At 47.6% G+C, this 24,227-nt stretch overlaps 1 protein-coding gene across 5 annotated transcripts in view; it reads left to right on the top strand.

Annotated features, from left to right (window-relative positions):
* The window catches only part of PXYLP1 (2-phosphoxylose phosphatase 1), a 71,869-nt gene that overhangs the window by 24,209 nt on the left and 23,433 nt on the right, over window positions 1-24,227 (top strand). For 2 of the 5 annotated variants that reach the window (XM_086674409.1, XM_086674410.1), the window contains exon 3: window positions 11,546-11,677. In XM_086674409.1, the coding sequence (XP_086530535.1) occupies window positions 11,599-11,677 (79 nt within the window). In that variant the 5' untranslated portion in view covers window positions 11,546-11,598. Of the gene's footprint in view, window positions 1-9,984; window positions 10,008-11,545; window positions 11,678-13,940; window positions 14,085-14,929; window positions 16,070-24,227 lie in introns of those variants that run through there. The other 3 variants (XM_025913955.2, XM_086674411.1, XM_086674412.1) reach the window with 3 other exon arrangements.

Raw genomic sequence — 24,227 nt, forward strand, 5'->3', positions numbered from 1 at the left:
CACTATTCTTCAATGAGACATTAGGAGAAATCCACTGGAGGGTTTCTGGGAAAGCTTTCCTTGCTTCTAGTAGAAACGTGCAAGATTGTCCCTTCTGCCTCTTCAGATTGCCAAGTGTGGTGGTGATGGCTGCGAGTGTGGCCACCATCTCAAAACCCCTGGAGGAAGTCATTCTAGGGACAGGACAAAGACAGAGGATGGCAGAGAGTCCAGACAGGGACAGGTTCTGGCTTCCTGATGATGCTTTTGGGGTTGCTGAATTAACTAACCTTGGAGCTGCCATTCCTCAACTATGTTTCGTTATGTGAGAATATGGATGAGTCCCTTTGCATTAGCTAGCATTTTTTTCTTAGACCTGCAGCCAAGCCATCTTCAAAGATGCATAAGTAGTTTTTTTTAAGTTTTTTTTTTAAGTTTATTTATTTATTTTGAGAGAGAGAGAGAGCAAGCGAGGGAGGGGCAGAGAGAAAGGGAGAGGGAGAATCCCAAGTAGGCTTTGCACTGTCAGTGCAGAGCCCGACATGGGGCTCAATCTCTCAAACTGTGAGAGCATGACCTGAGCTGAAATCAGGAGTATGACACTTAACCAGCTGAGTTACCCAGGTGCCCCCAAAGACGCATAAATAATTTAAGATAAAATAAAAAATAAAACTCGAACAAAGGTTATCATAACCATGATTCATTTATATCATATCTAAGAGTGACATTATTAAAGTTTATTTATTTATTTTGAGAGAGAAAGAGAAAGAGCAGGGAAGGGGCAGAAAGAGAGAAGGAGAGAGAGAATTCTAAGGAGGCTCCATGCGGCCAGCATAGAGCCCAATGTGGGGCTCAAACCCACAAACCGTGAGATCATGTAAGAGTGACATTCTTAAATATGTGATGAGATTTTTCTGTCTAATGCTATTTGTTATGAATATGTATGTGCGTATTCATCATTACCTACAGAAGGAGCCCCCAAGAAGAGGACCAATGTCATTTAGTGCTGGTGGCAAGTTCTAGTTAGGATATTGGCTTGGCTGCTTTAACAGAGGTGAAACAACAGTGATTTTAGAAGGTTGTGAGATTATTTATTCTCTCCCAAAGCAGTTTGGCCTGACAGGCAGTCAGGGAAATGGGTAGCCTTCCCAGTGAGGTCATCCAGGGTTCTTCTGTGTTATCCACTAGGATGTTATCTCCATGCGCATCAAGAAAGCTGGCTTACCACCACACCAGGGATTCAGAGCATGGGAAATGGTGGAAGAAGGAAAGTCAGAATGAGATAGGCCTGATAGCCTCCTTTTGACCCAGAATTGCACATAATACTTGTAAGCGTAAGTCATTGGCCAAGTTGATCATATGACAACAGCTAGTTGCAAGGGATTCTGGGAAATAGTATCCCCAGCTGAATGGCCATGTATCCAGCTAAAACGTAGAGGATTCCATTAGTAAGAAAAAAGAGCAAATAGACACCTGAGAACAGTTAGAAGTGTCTGCCACATAGTGTGTCCTCTACAGTGGAGAGGGAGAGCGTAATGAGGACAAAGCGCTGGGTGTCACTCTCTGTGAAGTAAGAACTTGTGTCACAGGTCCAGTCTCCCTAAGCAGCCTGGAGCCATATGCCGGTCCTGACCTGGCCTCTCTTCTGGTCAACCAAGGGACTTGAATCAGTGATGTTTAAAACCTCTTCAAGCTCTGACCTTCTGTGGCATAGTCCTGCAGGCATTCTAGTTATAGAGCTGGGGCAGAGACAAAGCGGAAGCAGAGTGAGTACTTCATGTGTGGGTGGCAGGTATTAAAACCATGCAAGAAGTCACTGCTAACTTATTGAGCACTTATTAGGAACCAGGTACTGTGCCGGGTCCCTTACACCTGTTAACCTTGTTAGCCCTGACACAACCTGTGAGCTGGAGCCTATGGTTGTTTCCATTTCATAGATGGGGAAACTGTGGCTCAGTAAGGGTGTGAGAAAGGCTCTAGACCTAGCCAACCGATCCCTGAGCCCCCATGCTTAACTACGTGTTGTGGGAAGGGCTGGGACATGAGGTGGGATTTGTGGGGTGTGACCAGATCATAGTGAACCCTGCAAGTAGGGTTAAAGAGGCTCGGGCCTGATGCTGCCCTTCATCGGGGCCAGGCTTGGGATTGATCTGCAGCATTGATTGGCGTCCCCACCGTTACCCCATAGCCAGGGGATGGCTGTTGCCACGTGCGTCACATCTGGGCATGATCTCTCACTACCCCAGGGTAAAAGACAGGCTGTTCTTTAGGAGGAGAGTACCTGGTAAGAGATGAGCCCCAGGAGGGTCAGCTTTGGGTCAGAGTGCAGTATGAGGCACACCACTTGCCTAACAGGCCTCCTTTAAGGTGTTTGCCCCTGTGAGTCAAGCTGAGCCTGTGGCCTGCTCCTGTCCTGTATTCCCAAAGGAGGCCGGTGCCAGGAAGGCACAGAACCTGGCCCTAGAAAGTGAGAGCGGTCCGTGAAATTGGCCTGTCCTTTAAGCTGGCACTGATTAGTGGCGTGGATTCTGGGATCACGCTCCTCCTGCTCCGGCCTGGAAATTAGTGGCTTTGTGCCCAAAGGGAGTTCCAGAGAGGGAATGGGCATCAGTGCATGTATTGTCTTGATGGTGGGACTCCTTGGGGTCATCAGATAGGCTGGTCTGGGTAGGGGGAGTGAGACACTTGCAGCCCACCTGCCTGTGGGTGCCAGCCAGAGGTGAGGACTCCCTGGCCCGGCCCCATGGGGCCTTTGGGCAGCCAGATTTCCTTGGGCACAGCAGCCTCACTCAAGGTGCAGCTGTTGGGTGGTGCCTGGACTAACCCACCTCCCTTCTCTGGCTCTTGACACTCAGTACAAACAGTGCAAACCTTCCTGTTGCCCCCCAGCAGCCAGTACAGTTTTACTTAGTGCTTTTTCTTTGGTTCATTCTGTTTTCTTCAAATGCAATTATAAACACACCAGCTCCAATCTGCTCTTCAAGACTGAGCCCTAGGGGCGCCTGGGTGGCTCAGTCAGCTCAGCATCCGACTTCAGCTTAGGTTATGATCTCATGGTTCGTGAGTTCGGGCCCCACGTTCGGCTCTGTGCTGACAGCTCAGAGCCTGGAACCTGCTTCAGATTCTGTGTCTCCCTCTCTCTCTGCTCCCCCCACCCTGCCCTGCCTCACCCCGTGTGTGCACGCTCTCTCTCTCTCCCTCTTTCTCTCCTTCCCTCCCTCTGACTCTCTCTCTCTCAAGAATAAATAAACATTTTAAGAAAATAAAAAAAAAAAAAAAAAGGACTGAGCTCTAGCTGAGCCTCTTCCAGAAATCCTATCCGCTCCCTTTAGGTCTATGTGGTTCTCCTCCTCTCCCCACTCCCACTTCCCCCTGATGGCACCGGGTTCATATGGTGTAATGGTCTTTTTACTCATTGGTCCACTGACCAGTCTGTGAGCTTCCTTCCTTTCTTTTTTTTTTTAACTTTTAATTTCAAACATACACAAAAGCAGAGAGGATCATATAGTACATCCTCAGGAATCCCTTACCCAGCTCCAAGAGTTGTCAGCATGTTGCCAATCTTGATTTATTAAGTCCTCCTCAACCTGCTCCCACCCTGAATATTTTAAAGCAGTTCCTAGATCTTGTATCATTTTTCCATATATACTTCTGGACCTTTTAGCTGTGAGCTTCAGGATGACAGTACTGTGTCCTGTATCCTGTGTCCTGTGTCCACAGCACTGTGGATGATACCTGACACATATTGGCTCTTGAGAAATAATGTTGTTTTGAGTCGACTAATTGGGTGAATGAATTGGCTTCAGCCCCTAGAACTGAGCATGCATTCTGGATGCTGGAATTTGAATAACAGAATGTGAATAGCTGCTAGGAGCCCACAGCTTCCTTGGTGCCTGTCCTGCTGCCTGGGGTTTCCAGGAGGTTCTGAAATCTGTTATTTATGAGACTTTAAGGTTGGTTTATTCTTAGTCAAGCATCTTTGATTTTGCAATGAAACTCTACTTTGAGGTGACATGGGGTAGAGAGGACTGTTAAGATGTAGCTTTTACCTTTGCTTGGTTCATATTTAGTTCACAATTATAGCCTTGGGGTTTGATTTTTTTTTTAATTATAATACCATATTTACTTGGGCCAAAGTGATTAAGACCAAAAAAACAAAGTATAGAATACATCTAAAGCATTTTCTTTAATAACGTCTTTCTATTCCTGGTAATGGTATTTTAACTACGCAAATAAGAGATAATTGAATACACATTTTTCTTTCAAGTAGTTGTGGTCATGTTTAAAACCCTGAATTCTGTACACTTTGAAGGGAACCCTGAGACCAGAGTCACTAGATGTGGCATTTCTCACTCTTACGAGGTAGAAAATCAGGCCAGGGTTTGGGTTTTTGGAAATCTCTGGTGGTAGAATGGTAGTTTGTAAAAATGTCTTTGACATGTTCCTTTTTACTTTTAAATTCAGAAACAGTATTTACCACAATATAGTGGGAAGTGCCTATTGACTAGTCCTTTTTTCAAAATTATATTCTAAAATATTTTCTTTCACCATTCAGATCTGTTGTAAAGTTAAATTAAAGTTGGCTGGGTTTTCTGTTTGTTTTATTTTTTGCTGTTTCATCAGGAATTCAGAGTAATAATTCTGTTTCTGGATTTAAGATATTTTTACCATGTGGTTTTAGCGCAGGGAATAAGGCTGTGCCCAGTAGACATCTGATGACTATGTAACTTATATGAAACATAAAACAGTTGTTTCTACAGAAGTATTTATAGGAGTTGGATTTGGTCACCATGCCATATTGAGTCTAGAGTGTCTTTTCCTTGGAAGGTAGGGGGTGGGACTTGAGGATGTCTGAGGACAAGGAGATGTGGATGCCGTGCTGAAGTAGGTCATGAGCCAGCATCTCATCCTGCTGCTGTAGCAGTGAATCTTCCCATGCACTTTATTTTCTGGGCTGTGAGTAAGCAGGCTGTAGGGTTCCTGCCATGGACCCAGAGACGTGGCTTTCACTTGGCATGACTTGGACAAGTCTGATGGAGTGTCTGGGGGAGCCACAGTATACCCCAGGAGTGTGCGCACACAGCCCCCATGGAAGGAATACGCAGGAACACGCCTGGAGGGAACCACAGATTGTGTGACTTCCTGAGCGGCTGTGTGAGCCTCCTCCCTGCAGATGGAAAAGAGAGTGGGTTCTCTGGAGAATGGGCCAGAGCTCAGGCCACAGAGACAGAGCCCATTGGCTGGTAATCCTCGTCTTCTTAGGATGGGGCCCAACAGAAGCTGACATAGATGTTCCATGCTGGAAAACCTGTGGCGGGGGGCGGGGGGACACCACAGATGAGTCAGCTGAGGGAAGGCTCATCATGGTGGAGGAGTCAGGAACGGGGCTGCAAACGTGGCTGATTGCTCTGATGGCTGGGGCTGGTGAGTAGGGAAGTGGCCAGTGGCCAGTGGCCAGGATTTGGAAGAGGAACCACAGCACGGGCAGAAACAGCAGCTCAGGGGAAAAGGCAAGTCTTTGTGTTTAGATAATGATGCAAGGATTCCTCCAAAGCTGGGCAGTCAAACACAGCATGTGCCTACTGCTGCTGCTGTGTGTATGTTTGCTCCTCACTCCCTTCCCGCTCTTACTCTTATTCCCAATCTTATTAACATCGGGATCCTCGACTCGGAGAAACGAAGTTAGTTGTCAAAGAGACACACAGAAGGTAAGCAGCAGAGCAGGGAATTGACCCAGATCTGCGGGTCAGTGGAGCCTCCTTTTTGCCTCTGCATCATGACTCCTCTCAACTGAGGAAGTGTCCTCCCTGAAGGCAACTTTTCTCTGAACCATGCGCCCGGGGGCCCACATGGCACCTGCACGTGGGTACACACACACACACACACACACACACACACACACACACATTGGGGTCCTAGCTCTAGCTGCAAACACATTTGTCTTCAAATCCATGTGAATTTTAGATACCATGTTTATTTAACCATTTTAAAAAATGAAGAAAGGGGTGCCTGGGTGACTTAGTTAAGCGTCCCAACATCGGCTCAGGTCATGGTCTTCTACCCACATGGGGCTCTGTGCTGACAGCTCAGGGCCTGGAGCTCATTTCGGATTCTGGGTCTCCCTCTCTCTCTGCCCCTCCTCTGCTTGCACTCTCTCTTCTCTCTCTCTCTCTCTTTCTCTCAAAAATAAATATTTTTAAAAATCTAATAAAAAAAAATTGAGAACAAAGCATGACCTTCCTCTCCAAGTTTTCTAGGAAAATAAGCCCCAGAAGAAGGCATGTGTTCTTCCTGGGGCTGGATGTTGCCACCCCTTCCCTCCGGTCTGTGTGCACAACCCCCCCGGGGCGGTGATCACACCAGGCCTGTCCCCAGCCCAAGTGGAAGTAATGAGACTCTGACCACATCCCTGGCATTTGCATTTGGTGGTGGTGCCATAGGAGAGTCAGAGGGGGAGGGTGCAGAAATCCTGAGAGCGTTCGGCGGGGGGAAAGCATGGGTGTTCCCAGATTGAGGCCCGTGTCATCAAATGGAAAAGCTACAGATATGTAGAGAATGTCAGTAGCCTAAAAACTAGAAGCAGTCAGGCAGTTACACAATCCCTGCCATCTGGTTAACGCGACACATCCTCAGTATTTTAAATCTGGAACTAAATATAGACCTTTCTGAAAAAGCACGCAGCATATTGAGGAGTGTAGGCAAGTGGAGCTTTGCGTGTGCTTCCTGCAGATGACGATATGGAGCTCTAGAGCCTGGCTTAGAAATCCCTAGGAAAGATGCAAGGCATTTCTTCTTTGTCGTATCAATTAGCTTTCGTTTTGTATCAAGTCCCAAAACGGAGTGGCTTCAAACAGCAACCATTAAATTTGCTTTTGATCTGTGGGTTGGCCATGCAGTCTTTAGTCTGTGCTGACTTTCTTCGTATCCATCTGCTGGTGACATGGCCAGGCTGGCCTTGCTCACATGTGTGGTGATGGGCAGGCTGGTTGTTTGAAGAGAACCTCAGCGGGGACCCCTTGCTTTGGTTCCATGTGGTCTCTCACGGCCTCCAGGAAGACAGCTGGTAGCCGGGTGTCTTTCCATGGTGGCCACAGTGTTCCAGAAGCAGCAAAGGAGGACAGGCCCCAATGCATAAGTACTTCTCAAGCCTCTTCTTTTTTTAAATTTTTTTTTTTTTTAAACGTTTATTTATTTTTGGGACAGAGAGAGACAGAGCATGAATGGGGGAGGGGCAGAGAGAGAGGGAGACACAGAATCGGAAACAGGCTCCAGGCTCTGAGCCATCAGCCCAGAGCCTGATGCGGGGCTCGAACTCACAGACCGCGAGATCGTGACCTGGCTGAAGTCGGACGCTTAACCGACTGCGCCACCCAGGCGCCCCTCAAGCCTCTTCTTATAGCTGTTACTGTTGTCTCCACTGGCTGAAGTGAATACCTTGTCCAAGCCTAGAGTCCATGTGGGAGGAAACGACACAGGCCATGGATACAGAAAAGCATGAACAAATTGGGGACTATCACTACTACAAATCCACCGTGCTCTAAGCCTGAGATTTAACTCCTTGAGTAGTGGTTGTTTCCACCTAAGGCCCACCAGAAGACAGTTCTGAACAGTATTGTGGTTCATCCTCATGTAAAAAAGGCAGTGTCAGGTAAAACCGTAGGCGGAGTACTGGTGGCCTCACCTGCCAGAAAGTGTGGTAGGAAATCCGCTGAGAGGCTTGGAAGCAGCAAGTAGTTGAAGGGCCAGACCTGGCCCAGCACAAGAAGAAAGACCCTCGCCTCCCATACCCAAATGCAGAGCAACCAAGTGGCAGATCTGGTCTCTGAGGTACTGAAGCAAGAGGTACCCCCAGGCTCAGAAGTCAGAGGTGGGTGATTTCCCAGAGCAGCAAGGTTGTTTGCCAGGCTCAGAGTGAGAGAGAGGCCCAAGTCAGCATTTGAGCCGGAGCTACAGAAGGAGGGAAGTGGACGCGAACGGGTGAGCGTTGAGTACTCGAGTACGTGGAGGAACCAACGAAACAGGTGAGGGAACTATTCCTGTTACCTAAGAGGAGGGAAGAAGTGGCAAAGTGAACTGAGAGAAAGATGAGGTAGTAATGCTAATAACAACCATTGTCCTTTGAATGTCTGTCACATACCGGGGATTGTGCGTAGTCTTTCCTGAGGGAATTAGTCCTGAGTCACAGATGAGGAAACTGAGTCCTAGAGAGGTTAAAGAACTGGCCTATGTCACTAAGATGAGTGTTCTGGCCCAGGTGTGTCTGACTCCCCAGGGCTGTGCCTATCTTTCAGCACCATGCTGCTGGTGGGGTGCACAAGAAAGAACATCTTTAGGGGGACCTCAGTGGCTCAGTCGGTTGGGCATCTGACTCTTGATTTCAGCTCAGGTTATGATCTCACAGTTCATGGGTTCACGCCCTGCATCAGGCTCTGCACTGATAGCACAGATCCTGCTTGGGATTCTCTCTCTCTCTCTGCACCCCCCCCCCCCCAACAAACAAACAAACTTAAGAAGATATAAAGAACATTTTTAGGCAGCAAGGACCGTAGAGCCCTCTTAACAGTAGAGCTCAGAAACACCCCAAAGGCCATCTCCCAGGCAGGAACACTGGAAGATGTTCATGTAAAGGAAAAGATGGTGGCCTCAGAAGGTGTCATGGTAACAGAAGGGGGAGGAGGGCATAAAGAAAAGCTCCAGCGTATTTATTGTCAGGGGTACAGAGATACCCCACAGGAGACATTTGCTCTGAACTTCTTCCTCATTTTGTGGTCTAATCTCCACCCACACACCCCACTCACCTTCCCCAATCAGAAGGATCACCTTATAAGAAGGTCATTGATAAAGTGGAATAAATTGAATCAGGAATGACTGAGGTAAGGAGAGGGCTTTGAAACCCACAGGCTGTTTAACAAGGAGCTGCCAGCTGTTTTCGAGTATCTAAGAAGCCAGCACATGCCAAGAGTCAACTTGTTCTGTGTTGATCCACAGATTGCAGCTAGAATCAGTGTGCAGACCTATTGGGAGACACAACAAGTAAAAACAAACTGTAGAGGTACAGAGATCTTGTTTGTATCTTGTCGCCGTGATTTAATAACGTGTGCTGTTGATTTGGTTTTCTGCCTGCGTATTAGAAGCGCACACATCTGCCCTGCAGAGAGTAAAGGAGGTCATGTCAAGGGCCCCCCATGGTGGCTGATTCACATTGTGCTCTGTGAATGGAAACCTAGGGAATGATGGTTGTGAGCAGTTAGAAGTTCCTCGTTCCAGGGCGCCTGGATGGCTCAGTCCGTTAAGCATCTGACTTCGGCTCAGGTCATGATCTCAAGGTTTGTGAGTTTGAGCCCCATGTCGGGCTCACTGCTGCCAGTGCAGAGCCTGCTTCAGATCCTCTGTCCACCTCTCTCTCTGCTCCTGCCCCCTCACGTGCTCTCTCTTTTAAAAAAAAAATTTTTTTTTTTTAAAGAAGTTCCTGGTCTCTGGGGAAGCAGAGCAAAGTTAGAAGGCTGCCAAGGGGCTCATACCTAGATTGCAAGGGTGGCTGAGGGAGCATTGTTATTCTGCCCACGTGGGGTATGTTTTGAAAACACTGTGGCCAATGTTTGTAGGTGAATGTTGTCGCCTTCCATGCTCATCCCCTGGGGAGCTGGGCCAGGCAGTAGAGGCTATCTAGGGTGGAGGGCAGAAACCTTGACTCTGATTTTCCTTAGGTTGTTTTCCTATGGGGAGGTTTACTGTTGAACAATCAGCTGAGCATTACCAAAGACACCCCCCGAGGTCAAGGTGGCCCAGAACCACCCAGGCTTAACACTTTGTTTCTGGGATTGGGGTTTATCAGCATCAAGGGTTCACCCTCCTTGTTGCCACAGAAAGGAATACCTGTAGTGCTATAGTCCAATGGACCCAGGTTCTGTCTCCTACTGTGACCTCACCCTCCTTGGGGGTTCAGTTCAGAAGTCATTGACCCTCACCAAGCACAGATTCTGCTGAGCTGCTTTCAGATCCACGCATGTCTTTTCAGACCCTCTCAGGTAGAGTTTATGAGGAGTTTGAATTTTGGAAACAGAGAACATTTATTTGGGGTCCCAAATACATTAAATCTGGGGTGGGATCAGCCAGGGTAGTATGCTGTTTTAGCCATGATGCTAAACTTGTGAGTCTAATGAGTCCCCTCCAAGACAGGGAGGGGGTGTCCCCAGGAGGCGTTGCAGGTCATTTTGGGACGCTAGGCACTGGCCCTTGGTTAGGGGTGGTGACTAAAGGGACAGAAGCAGTGCTTATTTGAAGGTCTAAGGTTGGGACCTGTTTAACAGAGATGCTGGTTGCCAAAGTACAGGCTCACTTGTGAGGTGCAAGTGTATTTTTGTTAGTCTTTTAGCAAATGTTCTCTTTTTGTAGAAAGTCTGACAAATCTCTTTAAAGGAGTGGTTCCCAAAATCCCCTGCAGGGCCTTGCTGGGGTTAGGGGCTGGGAGATAAGGGACTCCAGCGCTCTGGATCATACTTCATTCCCTACCAATACACTTTTTTAAAAAAATAGGTGAGATGAGATAAAATTCACATACCATCCAGTTCACCCAGAGTGCACAATTCAATAGCTTTGTTATTCGCAAAGGTATGCAACCCTCCCCACATCAGTAAATGAGTTTTGTCTGGTTGCGTCTCTTGGGGCTCTGAAGGAGATTGTATCCGAAAGAGGAAAAGATGCCTCCACTAAGAGAAGGTTTGAAATTTTTGTTGTCCTCTTACTGTACCACGTTGAATCTTTTCTGAGGAGAGTGTCGTTTTCAAGTTCTATCTGGAACCCCAGAGAGAATCAGGAGATAAACTGGATGTCTAAGACTGACGGGTTGCCACCTAGAGCCAGCATTCACTTTTCTCACCAGTGCCCATCATTCACCATTTTTTTAACGTCCTTTTGCACTGCTCTGATGTGGTTAGAGGAAATACGCATGGGTGGAATGGGGCTGTGGGAAGACCAGCGGACGCCGCTGAAATAGGGTCACCGGTCCAGATGCGAAGAGGCCTTTGATTAGCAGATGGAGCTATGAGTATAGGGACGAGTCCTCTGGGACACTCCAGCCATCCCCAAAGGCATTACTGCGGGACGTGTGACAGTGACTGGCATTCAGGTTAAGGATTAAAATTTTAAAAAGACCGGAATCATATTAGCCCAATATTCACCAAAAAAGGTTGAAGATGTAGAAGTTGGTTGTCAGCATTGGGTGAGTACGTGCTGGTCAGTAAACACTTGTCTGTCTGGCACAGTGTAAGTGCTCGATAAATTTCCCTACCTTTTTCTTTGGAAAGGTCATGCTGGAAAGTATCTCATTTTCTTTTGATGTCAGATCAATGAAGCGTTCACGAATTGGTTTCCTCCTCTTAATGTGAAGGGATCGTTCTCGGCTGCTCTTACTTGGGGGCAAAGACGTAACCAACAGTGGGCTATTGTTCTCCGACTAGGATTCCCGCTTCCCTGCTGGAGGACTGGGCTAATTGGATTATTTTCAGTTGACAAACTTGGTTTTCCACCTCAGAACACATGTTTATTGCCTCTGTTTTATTCACAGGATGTGTTCCCGATTGGAGGTGAAACCATGAAAGGAAAATAGAACAAATAATAATGCTTTTCCGCAATCGCTTCTTGCTGCTGCTGGCCCTGGCTGCCCTGCTGGCCTTTGTGAGCCTCAGCCTGCAGTTCTGTGAGTATCGCCTGGTGTCACTGGGTCGTGGTAGGGGAGGGGGCTTCATTCTGAAATAGAGGGCCCTTGTGGGGAGCAAACAAGTAGGCCCAAAGCCTTTGTTTTTCAAATGAACAATGCAGTTTAAAACAACTGAGTCTTTTTATTGTTGGTACTGATGGTGAATGGTTGTGAGTACAAATCCCAAACTGCAGAGCATTGTCCTGAGTGTCTTTTTTGGCCATAAGGAACTAGAGTGCTCCCTAGGCCTCATGATACGTTTTTGGCTTTTGCACAGATTACTAAATTGCCCAGTTATTCTGCCTTGGATTCCCAAGGCAGAGACACTGAGTGGCCTGGCTTGAGAAGGGATATTTGGCTGCTGGTTGGTTCTTTGAGCGTCAGGTGTCTGTTTTATGTTCGGTGAACTATGGGGCTGCCGTTGTTGGGGAGGGTGGGGGAATTAGGTACCAAACTCTGTTTCCTGGGGCAGCAAGGACCATGCATGGGAAGTCTTGTGTGGTGAGGAAGAGCAGGGCCGATGAAGTCAGTCCACGGACCTCACCGCCCAACACTTTGTCCTTCACGGGGAGCCTGTGCTCAGGCTGGGCCCTAAATCTGTGCACCCCACTGCTCCCCAAGAGTGGCCATCCTCTAACAGAGATCCAGCCCTGGCACGTCCTTGGTTGGAACCCCTCAGCTGTGGCCAGTGGTGTCTGGGAGGCTCTTTGCCCTCTAGGCTCCACCTCCACCCGGCGCCCCCCCACCCCCACCCCCACCCCCCGCCCTCGATCTCTGTGCTGTAGTAGTGCTGAGTTACTTAGCATTCTCTACATGTTTACTCTGTTCTCTGTGCCCAGATCCCATCAGCCCCTCTGTCTGGAGTGCCATCCTCCTCACCTCCCTCCCATCCTTTTCTCCACATGGTTCATTCAGTCCTTTTCTCCTCTAGAAACCTTCCATAACCCCCTCACCCATAACTTGGTCTGGTGCTTCTTTGATGCACATCCAGGATGCCCTAAACCTGTTCCCCTCCTTACATTAACCATGTAGTATTCTAATGCTCAGTTCTTGTGTCTCTTCCTTCAACAAGACTGTCTGTTCAGGGGCACCTGGGTGGCTCAGTCGGTTAAGTGTCTGACTCTTGGTTTTGGCTCAGGTCATGATCCCATGGTTTGTGAGTTCAAGGCCCAAGTTGGGCTCTGCACTGACAGCTCAGAGCCTGCTTGGAATTCTGTCTCCCTTTCTCTCCACCCCATCCCTGCTTGTGCATGTGCTTTTTTTTTTTTTTTTGGCTTGTTCATAACCTGTGTGTGTTCTCTCTCTGAAAAATAAACTTTAAAATATATATATATATATAAAACTCTGTGTTCTCTGAGAGCAGGGACCATGTCCTGTTTCCCCCTATACCCTAGGAATTGCACTGCCAATGACACAGTAGGTGTTTCATGACTGTTTATTAAACAAATGAATGAGCTACACCTGCTCCAAAAAACAGGCTGATCCTAATTCCCTCTCCTTCTGGTGCTGTGTACTTGAAGCTGACAATGTAAGATGCTGGCAATTTTTTTTTTTTTTTTTTTTTTTTTTATGCTGTCACCTGCCTTCCCTCCATTATACCACCTCACCCTGATGGGTGGGAGACAAGTGGTTGGCACCCATCACTGCCTAGGACGGCTCTGTGAGGAGGTGGCGTTTCTGTTGCCGTTTGAATGATGGAAAGAAGAGCAGGTGGTTCAGCAAGTGGGTTGTTCTGAGTGCACTGGGGAACGTGGGACAGACTTGGCACTTGGAATAAGTGGTTTGAAGTGAGGAGGCTTTGAGCAGGTTTCCCTGACACACCTCCATGTGACATACTCCATGCACACGTCTGGTACATGTGACAGGCTATCTCTAATACAAAAGACTATTAAAAATACTCCTTTTATCCTTCCAGGATAGGAAACGAGGTCAAGAGAGGGTGGGCATAGGAAGTTTAAAGATACTCCAGATGGTTAATGAACCATAAAATACGAATCCTTTCTAAAAAGACATGTGCTAGGACCCTCGGCAGTTTAATTGTTCATAACTCGTCATGAAAAATTTTTCCCTCCTTTGGTTGGAGAGGTAGGAGGGTACAATCAACCTTGAGTTTTATTCTGAGAAGCTGACGTGTCCCGAGACATGAATGTGGGTTACTTGTGTTTGCTGCGTTTCTTTTGCATGAGGTGGTTTCCACGTCACTGAATTGGCCAGTGTGTTTTGCTTATATAACTCTTCTGAAAGTACCTTCTGTTTTAGGAGAGCCAATTTTCAGCCATACTTTTTTTTTAAGGAAAATTTTGCAGAGTAAATTAGGCTGCCTGGGTTTGAGCTCTTTATTCTTGGCTACATCGGAGTTCGGGAAGATATTAAGATATGGATGTTCTTACTGCTGTTCTACTTCTAGGTAAACTGTAACTTTGGAATTTACCCATTTCTGTAGAAATGGAGTTTAATTGCTTTATTTAATTGCGTCGTGGGTTGCTGGTTATTATGGTGTGAGGAATGGCACTAATTGATAGTACGAAGGTATATGTTTGACTAACGCTTGTGTGTTCATTCCTACCCTAAATTATATGGACTTTTTTTCATCATTTCTTTTGACTAATTTTTGAATGCCAAATTAGCACACATAACTATTTTAGGTAATATTTTTGAGGCAGTCAAACATAACGTAGTTTTTCTCATGCGTTAAGTGAACAGTATAGTTTTATTTGCTTTCTGCAATGATCATGTATTTTGTCTTGTTGATAGTTTTCTTTTTCTGGTGTTTTGAATATGGGAAAGTTATGACCCGGGTTACAATTTAAAAATCATGTTGTTTAAATAAGCATTTCTTCCTCTTGGTGCAGAAAGTGGGTCTGTGAACCCGGGTATGTTTATTAAGTGCTTATGTGTGTTGGGCATTTTTCTACAGTGTCGGGGTGGAGGTGGTATGGAAAGGATATAAAAAAGGTTAAGGCACAGTTCATAGTTTCTCAAAATATGTTTCTTTTAAATGGCGTTAATGCTAACAGCCTCTAATGAAAATCATTCATTTTGTATTTCCAAGTCCTTGATGTTTTTGAATTTGGAAATAGGGAAATTCTGAAATTCCTGATGTTTGAATTGTAGAAGGGAACAAGGAAGGCATGCCTATCTTTAGTTCTGGTTAAAATGTTTACAAGTGGAAAATTTACTTCTCAAAGTAAGGCACTCCGTTAGCGCAACTGGGCGAGAGGGCCAGGACGTGAAGACTTGTGAATGATTAGTTATTTTCTAATCATTAGTTATGTTAGATTAGATTAGTTAGATTAGTTATGTTTCTGCTCTTTGTGCTCTTTCGTACTCGTCCATTTTCTTGCTTCGGCTCAGCCTTTCTTTAATTCTTATTTTATGCTCATTTCACCATGTTCCACCCAGCATTCCCAAGATGGCAGTGTGACAGGAGTGCGCAGGCTCTGGAACGACAGCCTTGGATTTGAATGCTGCTCTGACACCTACCAGCCGTGTGCCCTTGGGCAAGTTCGACTTCTCAGAGCCTGTGTTTCTTCTGTAAAATGGAATTAATTGCTGCTTTGCAATGCTGGTGTGAGAACAGACACCTTGCAGGGAAACCCTTGGCTTATGGAAGCAGAGTCGGTGTAAACCTTTTAAGCAATAGCACGGAGTCCCGTTACCACATACCATCTTCAGAAACCAGGGCTCTTGGTGTCCCACAGGCTGCCGAGCCTTGTGACCCTTCAACCACTTGTCAGGGAGGAGGCTTTTGAAATATATCTTACATTTATTTGGGTTTGATTAGACTTCATTGGCCGAGATAGCAACCAGTCTACACTGGGCACATGGCACCTATATCTGGGGGCAGTTTTCCTGGGCAGAGCCCCAGTTGACCAGAGCAGATTCTGAAGGAAATTCCAAAGATGGATTAGAGGTTCAGATCCCCAGGCAGAAGAGGGAAAGTTACCTGCAGTCGTGAAAGCCAGGGCTGTCTTCAATATCTGAAGAACCTTTTCTGTAGGAGTCATACCTGTTCTCTGTTGGCCCAGGTGACCATGGGGACACATTCCAGTTAGGCAGAAGGTGGAACAGCCTAAAGGTCAGTGTCATACAGAGGTGGAATGCATAGTGTGCAAATTCTGGAGCCTTGCTCTGCAAAGAGGAGAATATTAGGTCATTGGGCCTGATTAAGGTCTCTTAAAGCTTCGAAGTTTCATGAATTTTACCTTTTTTGGTTGATCCAGTGCCATGAGTATGTATAACTTTGTCCTTCAGCAAATGTTCCTTGAGTTTCCACCACGGGTTAGATCCTGGGCCGGTAGCTTAATCCCTCAAAGGCCACAGGAGCCATTTGTCTACTGGAAGAGAATCATGACAGACACTTGGAATACAGATTGCATTGTGCTAACACAGGTAAGAGGCGATAACACGTAAGGTGAGAGGGGGTAAGAACATGGCTAAAGAGTTAGACTGCCTGGATCAAATCCCTGTCCTGCCACTTACCAGCTAGGTGATCTCAGCCATGTCATTTACCCTCTCCATACCTCAGTTTCCTCATCTGTAGAATAGGGATAATGATGGTTCCTATTTCATAGCGTTAGTAAAGGATTAAGTGAGGTCATGTTTATAAAACACCTAGAACAGTGGCTGGCGCATAGTGATTGGTGTATGTATGTTTGTTAAATAAAATGGATTAGAGATCATTTACGGCAGGGTGATATGGGAGGATAGAGGACGAGAAGCTAATTTAGACTGGGAGTTCAGGGAAGACTCCCCAGCAGAGGTGACCTCCTTGAGGGATGAGTAGACATTGGCCGTGGAGGAAGGTGAGAAGAGCATTCCTGCAGATGGAGATGGTGTGCAAAGGCAGTGAGAGAGCAGGACCAGTTTAATCACCTGTGTGTAGCTATTAACGTGGACAAAGGCTGGGGCCACCTCCATCCCCACGTGACGTCCTGAAGGCTGTGGGGAGCCACTGAAGGAGGGAACACACCAGCAGACTTCTGTCTTGGAAGGACCACAGTCTGGGGTAGTGTTTGCCAAGTGTGGGCTCCTGAGCACCTTGAGCAGACTGGCCCTGGGGACTTGTAAAGCGTACGTATTCCAAAAACAAAAAAAGAGCACATTTTGTGCCCTTCCTCCAGAATCCAAATTTTGGCAGGAATGGGACCCAGAAATCTACATTTTTGACAAGTTCCCTGGGTGAGTCTAGTGAGCACAAATTTTGGACACTCCGTGTTTGGAGGCTGATGGAAGCACGAAGCCGGGAGGCAACTCAGGCCATTTTGCCTCCATGAAAGTCTGAGGGTGGCACCCTGAAGGTGTTGGCCCAGGGAAGAAGAAGCAAAGCCAAAACAACAGGTGATGGGTTGGTAGAGTGGGTCACAGTGATGGGAGAAGAGGGAAGACCCCATCAGGACACACAGGAGTCTGCCTGGGGTAGTTCGGTGAATGCCTTATTCACTAATCCATTCATGCGTTCATTCACGTAAACATTTCATCTCCCCCTGGGTTAAGTGTGCCAAAGGCTCAAGGCCCAGCCCATGACATGTCCTGCCCACAACATGGCCTGGGAGGTAACCACGTGGAGCTGATGGCTCCGTGGGACTGAATAAGGCCCAGACAAGTGGACAAGCTGGTCACAGAGCAGGACGGGTAGTTGGGGGGGTGTCTCTGAGGTGCATGGAGGTCATTGGAGGTCCCCAAAGGCTGACTGGGTACTACGTACTGCTGGAAAGTGGATTTCAGGATCTGAGCCTAAGAGAGACTCTGTCCAGACCCCCTGCTGGGGCACTCTGTGTTCACTGTTCCTGAAGCCATGACTTGGAGAGACCAGGTCTCCTGGGGGCATGTAGAAGCCACTCCAGACTGACAGTTTTGTTTGGCCCAACCAATGTTTTCACATTTTTGCTTTTATTTATGAATGTTTTAGAACTTAGGCAGTTTCACCTAAACTTCCAGCCCCTCTTTAAAAAAAAAAAACAACTTCCAGCAAGCTGAGACCCATGGTCCCTTGCAGCGAGAGTAGCTAGAGCAAGCAGCGAGGTAGTGGCCGCTCCCCGTGGGGGTGTGCAAGCTCTCCTTTCTCCACAGTCTCCACTTGCTAAGCCCTGTCACCTTGGAGTTTGTGCCCTGTCACACAGGTAGAGGAAAGAGAGGACAGGGCAAAGATGAAATCTGGGCAGACAGAGGAAGGGAAGCCATGAAGGAGACAGAATGGCAGCAGATGGGGTGCTTGGGTGGCTCAGTCGGTTGAGCATCCAACTTCGGCTCGGGTCACGATCTCGCGGTTTGTGAGTTCGAGCCCCGTGTCAGGCTCTGTGCTGATAGCTCAGAGCCTGGAGCCTATTTCAGATTCTGTGTCTCCCTCTCTCTCTCTCTGCCCCTCCCCCACTCATGTTTGCTCGTGCTTTCTCTCTCTCTCTCTCTCTCTCTCTCTCTCTGTCAAAAAAATAAATAAACATTAAAAAAATTAAAAACAAAAACAAAAAAAGAATGGCAGCAGAGAGGTGGGTTTCCAAAGCCAAAGGAAACAGGTGGGCAGATGAGGAGCCTCAGCTTAATCACGTGTGTGTGCGCGTGCGCACGCACAGTAGGCACCCCAGCCGAACCGGCTTAGTGTGTGAGTCATTTGTGTGTGGGTAGTATGAGTGGTGGTGTGTACGTGTGTCTTCAGTAGTTTCCCAGGTAGCTCTCTTCCGGCAGGGCCACCATTTTCCCACAGCCTGCAGTCCTCACACCCCTTCCCCATTTATATGCTACTTTGGATCGATCGTCCTCTGGGAAATGGAATAACCAAGTTTGCTGGAACTGTGTGTAAATTAAAATTGCCTCTGAGGAGGAGAGTGAGGACCCCCGACAGGTGCCTGGGTATTGTGATTTTTGCCTTGATTATTCACACCCCGGCCTCAGCCTGCTCTTTGTAGTTGACTGTTGACATTCACAGCTCCCGCTTTTTTGCACGCACCCTTGAAGGTCTGGGGTAGATGGTGGTAGGGATTTTGCTGAGGCACAAATTTGGATAATAATAGCTGGGAGTGAGCTCCTGGCTGCTGAGCAGGCCTGGCCCTGCCAGCCAACTGGGGGCCTTGTGGTTCCCTGCCCTTCATCCTGAGTCCATTTTATGGAGGAAAGCGTGTGCCCCAGTGGTGTGTGTGAAGAGGGGATTCATGAAGATTTTAGTGTTTTCATGACAAAGATTTGAGGATGCCAAAGGCCTTAGGTGCTATGTAGTCTATTTTAAAAGCCACAGTAAGGTTCCTCCTAGGATTTTATTTTGGTGAATTGGAGTCAAAAAGAATGAGGAGTTAAATATGAGGGTTTGCATTTTTATCCTAAGTTCTGTTCCTAATATCCCAATCTCAACATTATCACTAAAGTTTTACATGTAGTATTTTTAAAATTTCAATCCTTTTCTTGGAGACTTGTTTCCTGTTTGATTTCTGAGAGGTTTAATTTTGTTTTTTCTCTGAATGATTCATATCCAACTACCACATAGAATGAGTTTCCCTTCCTGTCAATACTGTTGAATTGACACACACATGTATTCCCATATAAAATACCATATGTACTTTTAGTTAATATATTATGGACAACCTTCCAAGTGATTACAGATGGGTGTATATGTAATCATGGTGTAATGGCTGCAGGAGTATTTACCATTGGACACTTCTGCTGCCTTCCCCCTGTGTCTGTTATAAGCAATGCTTTCATAAACATCTTGGAATGCACATTTCCATCCTCTCACCTAATTACTCTTTTTTTTTAATTTTTTTAAGTTTACTTATTTTTTTTTTTTATTTTTTTTTCAACGTTTTTAATTTATTTTTGGGACAGAGAGAGACAGAGCATGAACGGGGGAGGGGCAGAGAGAGAGGGAGACACAGAATCGGAAACAGGCTCCAGGCTCCGAGCCATCAGCCCAGAGCCTGACGCGGGGCTCGAACTCACGAACTGCGAGATCGTGACCTGGCTGAAGTCGGACGCTTAACCTACTGCGCCACCCAGGCGCCCCTAGTTTACTTATTTTGAGAGAGAGAGCAAGCAGGGGAGGGGCAGAGAGGGAGAGAGAGAATCCCAAGCAGGCTCCATGCTTTCAGCACAGAGCCCTACGTGGGGCTCAAACTGAACTGCGAGATCATGATTTGAGTCGGACTCTTAACTGACTGAGCCACCCAGGCACCTCTTGCCTAATTATTTTTAAGAGAAATTCTCTAAGATCAGAAACTAGGAAGGAAGGAGAGAAGGAAGGGAGGAAGAAATGAAGGAGGGAGGGAGGGAGGAAGGGGAAAGAAAGAGAGAAACAACGCCCCCACTCTGGAAATGCCCCCCACACATTAAATATGTCTATTTTTAGCTCATGGAAGGGCCTGCTATGGGATACTCTCACCCCTCCTCCAGTGTAACTACAACGTGAACATGTTCATCGCATAAGACATGTGACGAAAGTGGATTTGGCACACTTAATTTTGACACTTAGCTACAGAATTTTTTCACCCACAAGGAAGGGAATCTCATTTTAGAGAAGAGGAGACTATCAGGGCTAGTCAGTAAAACTAGAAAACGTTAGCCAAAGTAGCCAGTGAACTTCGGAGCATATCCGCATATGCCAGGACTGTGTGAGGAGAGGAACAAAATAGGAGAGGAAAGCTGCAGGTGTTTACATTGGAGTAACCGCTGGATGGAGGGGAGCCAAGGACACAGTGCAAGTTTGCCCAGGTGGAGTTTACTCCAACTGCACTGATGAACTTGGGCCCCACTCCCTGTTGCCTTGGCAACAGGGCACTTGCCCCAAGCTGATGACATTAAAAACCCCCAAAACTCAAGAAAGTCCACAGTGGCATGAGATAAGTCATAATCAGAGGTGGAGCCCTGTGATCTTGACGGCAGCTCTGCCCCAGGGGAAGGGGAGGATGGGTGGTTTAAGAAACTAACAGGAATGAAGTCTTGACGGCAGAATCTGAATCTGGCATGTGAGGGTGAAGTCAGGCTGCACCCAGGAAGAACTCTCTGTCCACACACAGTGCCTCACCCGCCTGGCAGAGCCAGGCTGCCCCCCACCCCGGGTGGGAGGGACAGGGAGTCGGCCATGATGTGTGGCCCCTCTCTGATATGTCTGGCTTGGGCTGCAGCATCACGTCTTGCGCCCCCCCACCCCCCCGCCGCCTCCCTTCCTGTCTTTCCTGTATCATCTGAGGGGCTGGACCCCACTGCCCAGGGGTCTGCCTCTTGGAGAATCTGGAACCCAGCCAGAGTTCTGCCTCTTCCCAGCCCCAGGTATCCAGCAGAGGAAGGGCTGGCTGGTCACTCCAGGTACCTGAGGGCACAGGTCCCTCCCTCAGCATTGTCTCTCAGTGAGGGGGGCTTCCCCAAAGCTCTCCCTCACCCCTGGCCATCTCTTCCTAGTGACCCTTCCCACAGACAGATGACCAGCCGCCTTTCTGCGCAGCTGGTTTGTTGGCCTCATTGGGGTTTAGTTTCCCTCTAAAGGTAGACCTTTGAGACAGAAAACTTACTTGTTCCTCTTGAGGGGAAGAGGAAACAATGTCCTTGGGCCTTAGTGACTCTCACCAGAGCAGGGATAGAAGCATGGATTTAACCTCTGGCAGGACATCCAGCCACACATATGTGCTAAAATGTAGACTGTGGGTTGTTCTAGGTGATAAGATAATGGGTGATTTTCACTTCTTTTTATACCTTAGTATTGAATGGCTATTTTAGGATGAACACATGTTTATGTGAGTTGTACAGCTCCTTTTGCATTTTGAAAAAAGAAAAATCTCCTGTCAAGGGTGTTGAAATCAGAAACCTGTTAGCCTGAGTCTGCAGATGTCCACATTGTCTCATTTCAGGGGTCCTTTGAACCCTGTGAACTCCCGGATTCAGAAGCTCGTGTATGCAGTCCTTTCTCAGGGTAGAGGAGCAGTAGCTTTTATCAGATTCTCAAAGGTGAGGCAGAGGGGATTCAGGCTGAGAGATGGTTAAGAGTGGCTGATAGTTATTTTCACAGTTCTTTCTGGGAGCCTGTCCTTGGATGACTCTCCGATTTCTAGTTTCTGTCATGATTTGGCATCCTTTGTGCTTCTGTCATCTCATCCAATGGACTCTGTTTGGGCCAAGCCAGTTATCAGTTGCCTCAGAGGAGAGTGAGGTTTCCCGGCCCCTCTGAGAGACCATAGCTGGGCTCACGCTCGGGCCGTAGGGGGAACCCAGTCCTTGTGCTCTGGCAGTCCGTGGACTTAGGGTTCAGTTACCCGTGTCAGAGGGAGGTCAGGCAAGGAGGAATTAAGAGCTTGGGAACAGTCTATGACAATACCTCCAGCCTGATCTGATGTGAGTCCCAACCCCATGAGCTACACCTGCTGTGGTTTACTGGCTCCCTGAATGGGACCAGGCTTATCACTGGGACAAAAGCACTTACTAGATTCCTACCTAACGGTGGTTCACCATGAGACAACAAGAATGAGGAATGAAGAATGGTTAAGAATGAGGAGAACAGGAAAGGTTGGTTATATTGCAGCCCAAACTGGATAGGTCGGAAAGGACAGATTTCAGCTATTTGATCAATCTTGTCCATGTAAAATCCAGTCTCTCAAAGTAAATGTGGACTTGATTTTCACCTTGCTTGATTTCTACTCCTGCCTTTAAAAGTAAATGGCCAAAGGCAGATAACCGAACTGGTCTTTGGTTGTGGTTCTGTCTTATATTTGAGAATTACATATAGATATTTATATATTCAGTGCTGGGTAGAGGCACAGTGGGCCTTTAGGACAATTTAGTGGATTGGGGAGCACTGAGGGAATTGTGGAAATTGCCTGTGGAGCAAGTCATTATTTTCTGGCAGGCCAATGAAGGAGAGAGAATTCAAGAGCCTTTGGATGATTGGGGAGTACAAGGACCAGGGGTATTTTAGCTTGTAAGAAGGTACCATCTTGGGGGCATATGGCTGGCTCAGTTGGTAGAGCATGCAATTCATGATGTTGGGGTCGTGAGTTTGAGCCTCACTTTGGGCATGGAGCTTACTTTAAAAAAAAAAAAAAAGGTGTCATCTTGGATATGCTGAATGTATTTAAAGGAGTCAGAAAAGCTCCTAAAATTGAGTAGTCGAGAGGAGAAGGGAGACTCGTTCATTGTGCTTCTGTGAAAGGTGTGGACACAGAGGGTCTGTATCGCTTCCAGATCCTGAGTTAAAGAGAGGACCTTTTAAGAGCCTGAAAGTAGCCAGAATAATCATTTCAAGGGGCCAGACATGCAAATAACACTTCTTATCCCTTACCACACTGCAGGCACTATATGGTGTTCCACAGGCGAGGTCTTCGGTCATCCGTGCCACCACTGTGGTAGGGATGCCATTACCTTCATTTTATAGGTGAGGGGAATAAAACATAGTGAGGCAGGAACGTTTGCCCAAAGTCATGCAGCTAGGAAGTGACAAAATTGGGACTTGAACCCAGGTTTGTGACTCGGTGGCCCCCAGTCCCGTACCACCTGTCTGCAGTCAGAACCATGGGCAGCAAGGGTGACTGAGGACAGACTTCAGTGGCCCTGGAAAGGAGGAGCCCCACGAAAGAGGTGACTGCAGTCCCCTAGGGAGATGACCAGCCCAGGGCTGATGGTGAGTCAGGCCCTGGAGCTAGGAGGGTAAAAAGGAGATGGAGGGGCCACTCTTTTGGCCCGATGAGGTTCTCTGCCGCTGCAGTCCGTGGTGTAACTCAGGCAGCTGAGCCACTGGTGGAGAGGTGAGCCAGCACGTCAGCCCTGCTGTGCTTCGGTCCACGCGGACACCTCTGGGTCTGTGACACTTGGGCCTTGGACCTTCCAGGTGCCCGTGTAACGAGAGGAAGAGCTGACAAATGACACAAGCACAGGGACAGTAGGGGATATCTTGCAGCCCAGGGCCTAGGGTAGGGATGGCAGGGGGCCACCTGAGTCCTTGTGAAATGCTCCTATCATGTGAGGAAGCCTTTCTTTCCTGGAAAGGGCCCTTATTGGCACAGTTGGCTAGATTCAGGTCCCTATCCCTGGACCCCAGTCAGCTTGGCAAGGGCGGAGCCCTGGAGGAGCAGCATGACAGTCCCCTATCAGGCCACAGGGTTGGCATGGGGGGAGGTGCCACTCCACAGAAGGGAGGGACAGGAGGTGAGCTGGCTCAGGAACACAGGTGCGGAGGGGAGGCACAGTACTCAGTCAAGTCAGATTTGAAGCACCTGTAAAGGGCTTACATACAGGGGGTTAAGGCCAGACCTTGTGGGAAAAGGCCAAGTGTACAGGTAGATTTTTATTCTCTGCCCTGGGCCAGAGCCCTGATATGGGGAGATGAGCTAGAGACCGTGGGCATTGGCTTGGTGTCCTCAAGGAAGGACACTAGCCTGTCCGTATGGAAGTCAGAGTGACTCCCAGATAATGAGCTGGCAGCAGACATCTGTCTGTGAGACTACCTGCTGATCCTGTGATCACTGAAGTTGTCAAAGTAACTTAAGCGGCCTGAGGCCCAAGGCCAGACAGGGGCTTACAGCCTAGGGTCATGTGCTGGTAAGTAATGATCTGATCCTGACCCTGGGCCCTTATATCT

Source organism: Puma concolor, chromosome C2 (genome assembly GCF_028749965.1).
Source record: "Puma concolor isolate L17-30 chromosome C2, mPumCon1.1.hap2, whole genome shotgun sequence".
Classification (NCBI taxonomy): domain Eukaryota; kingdom Metazoa; phylum Chordata; class Mammalia; order Carnivora; family Felidae; genus Puma; species Puma concolor.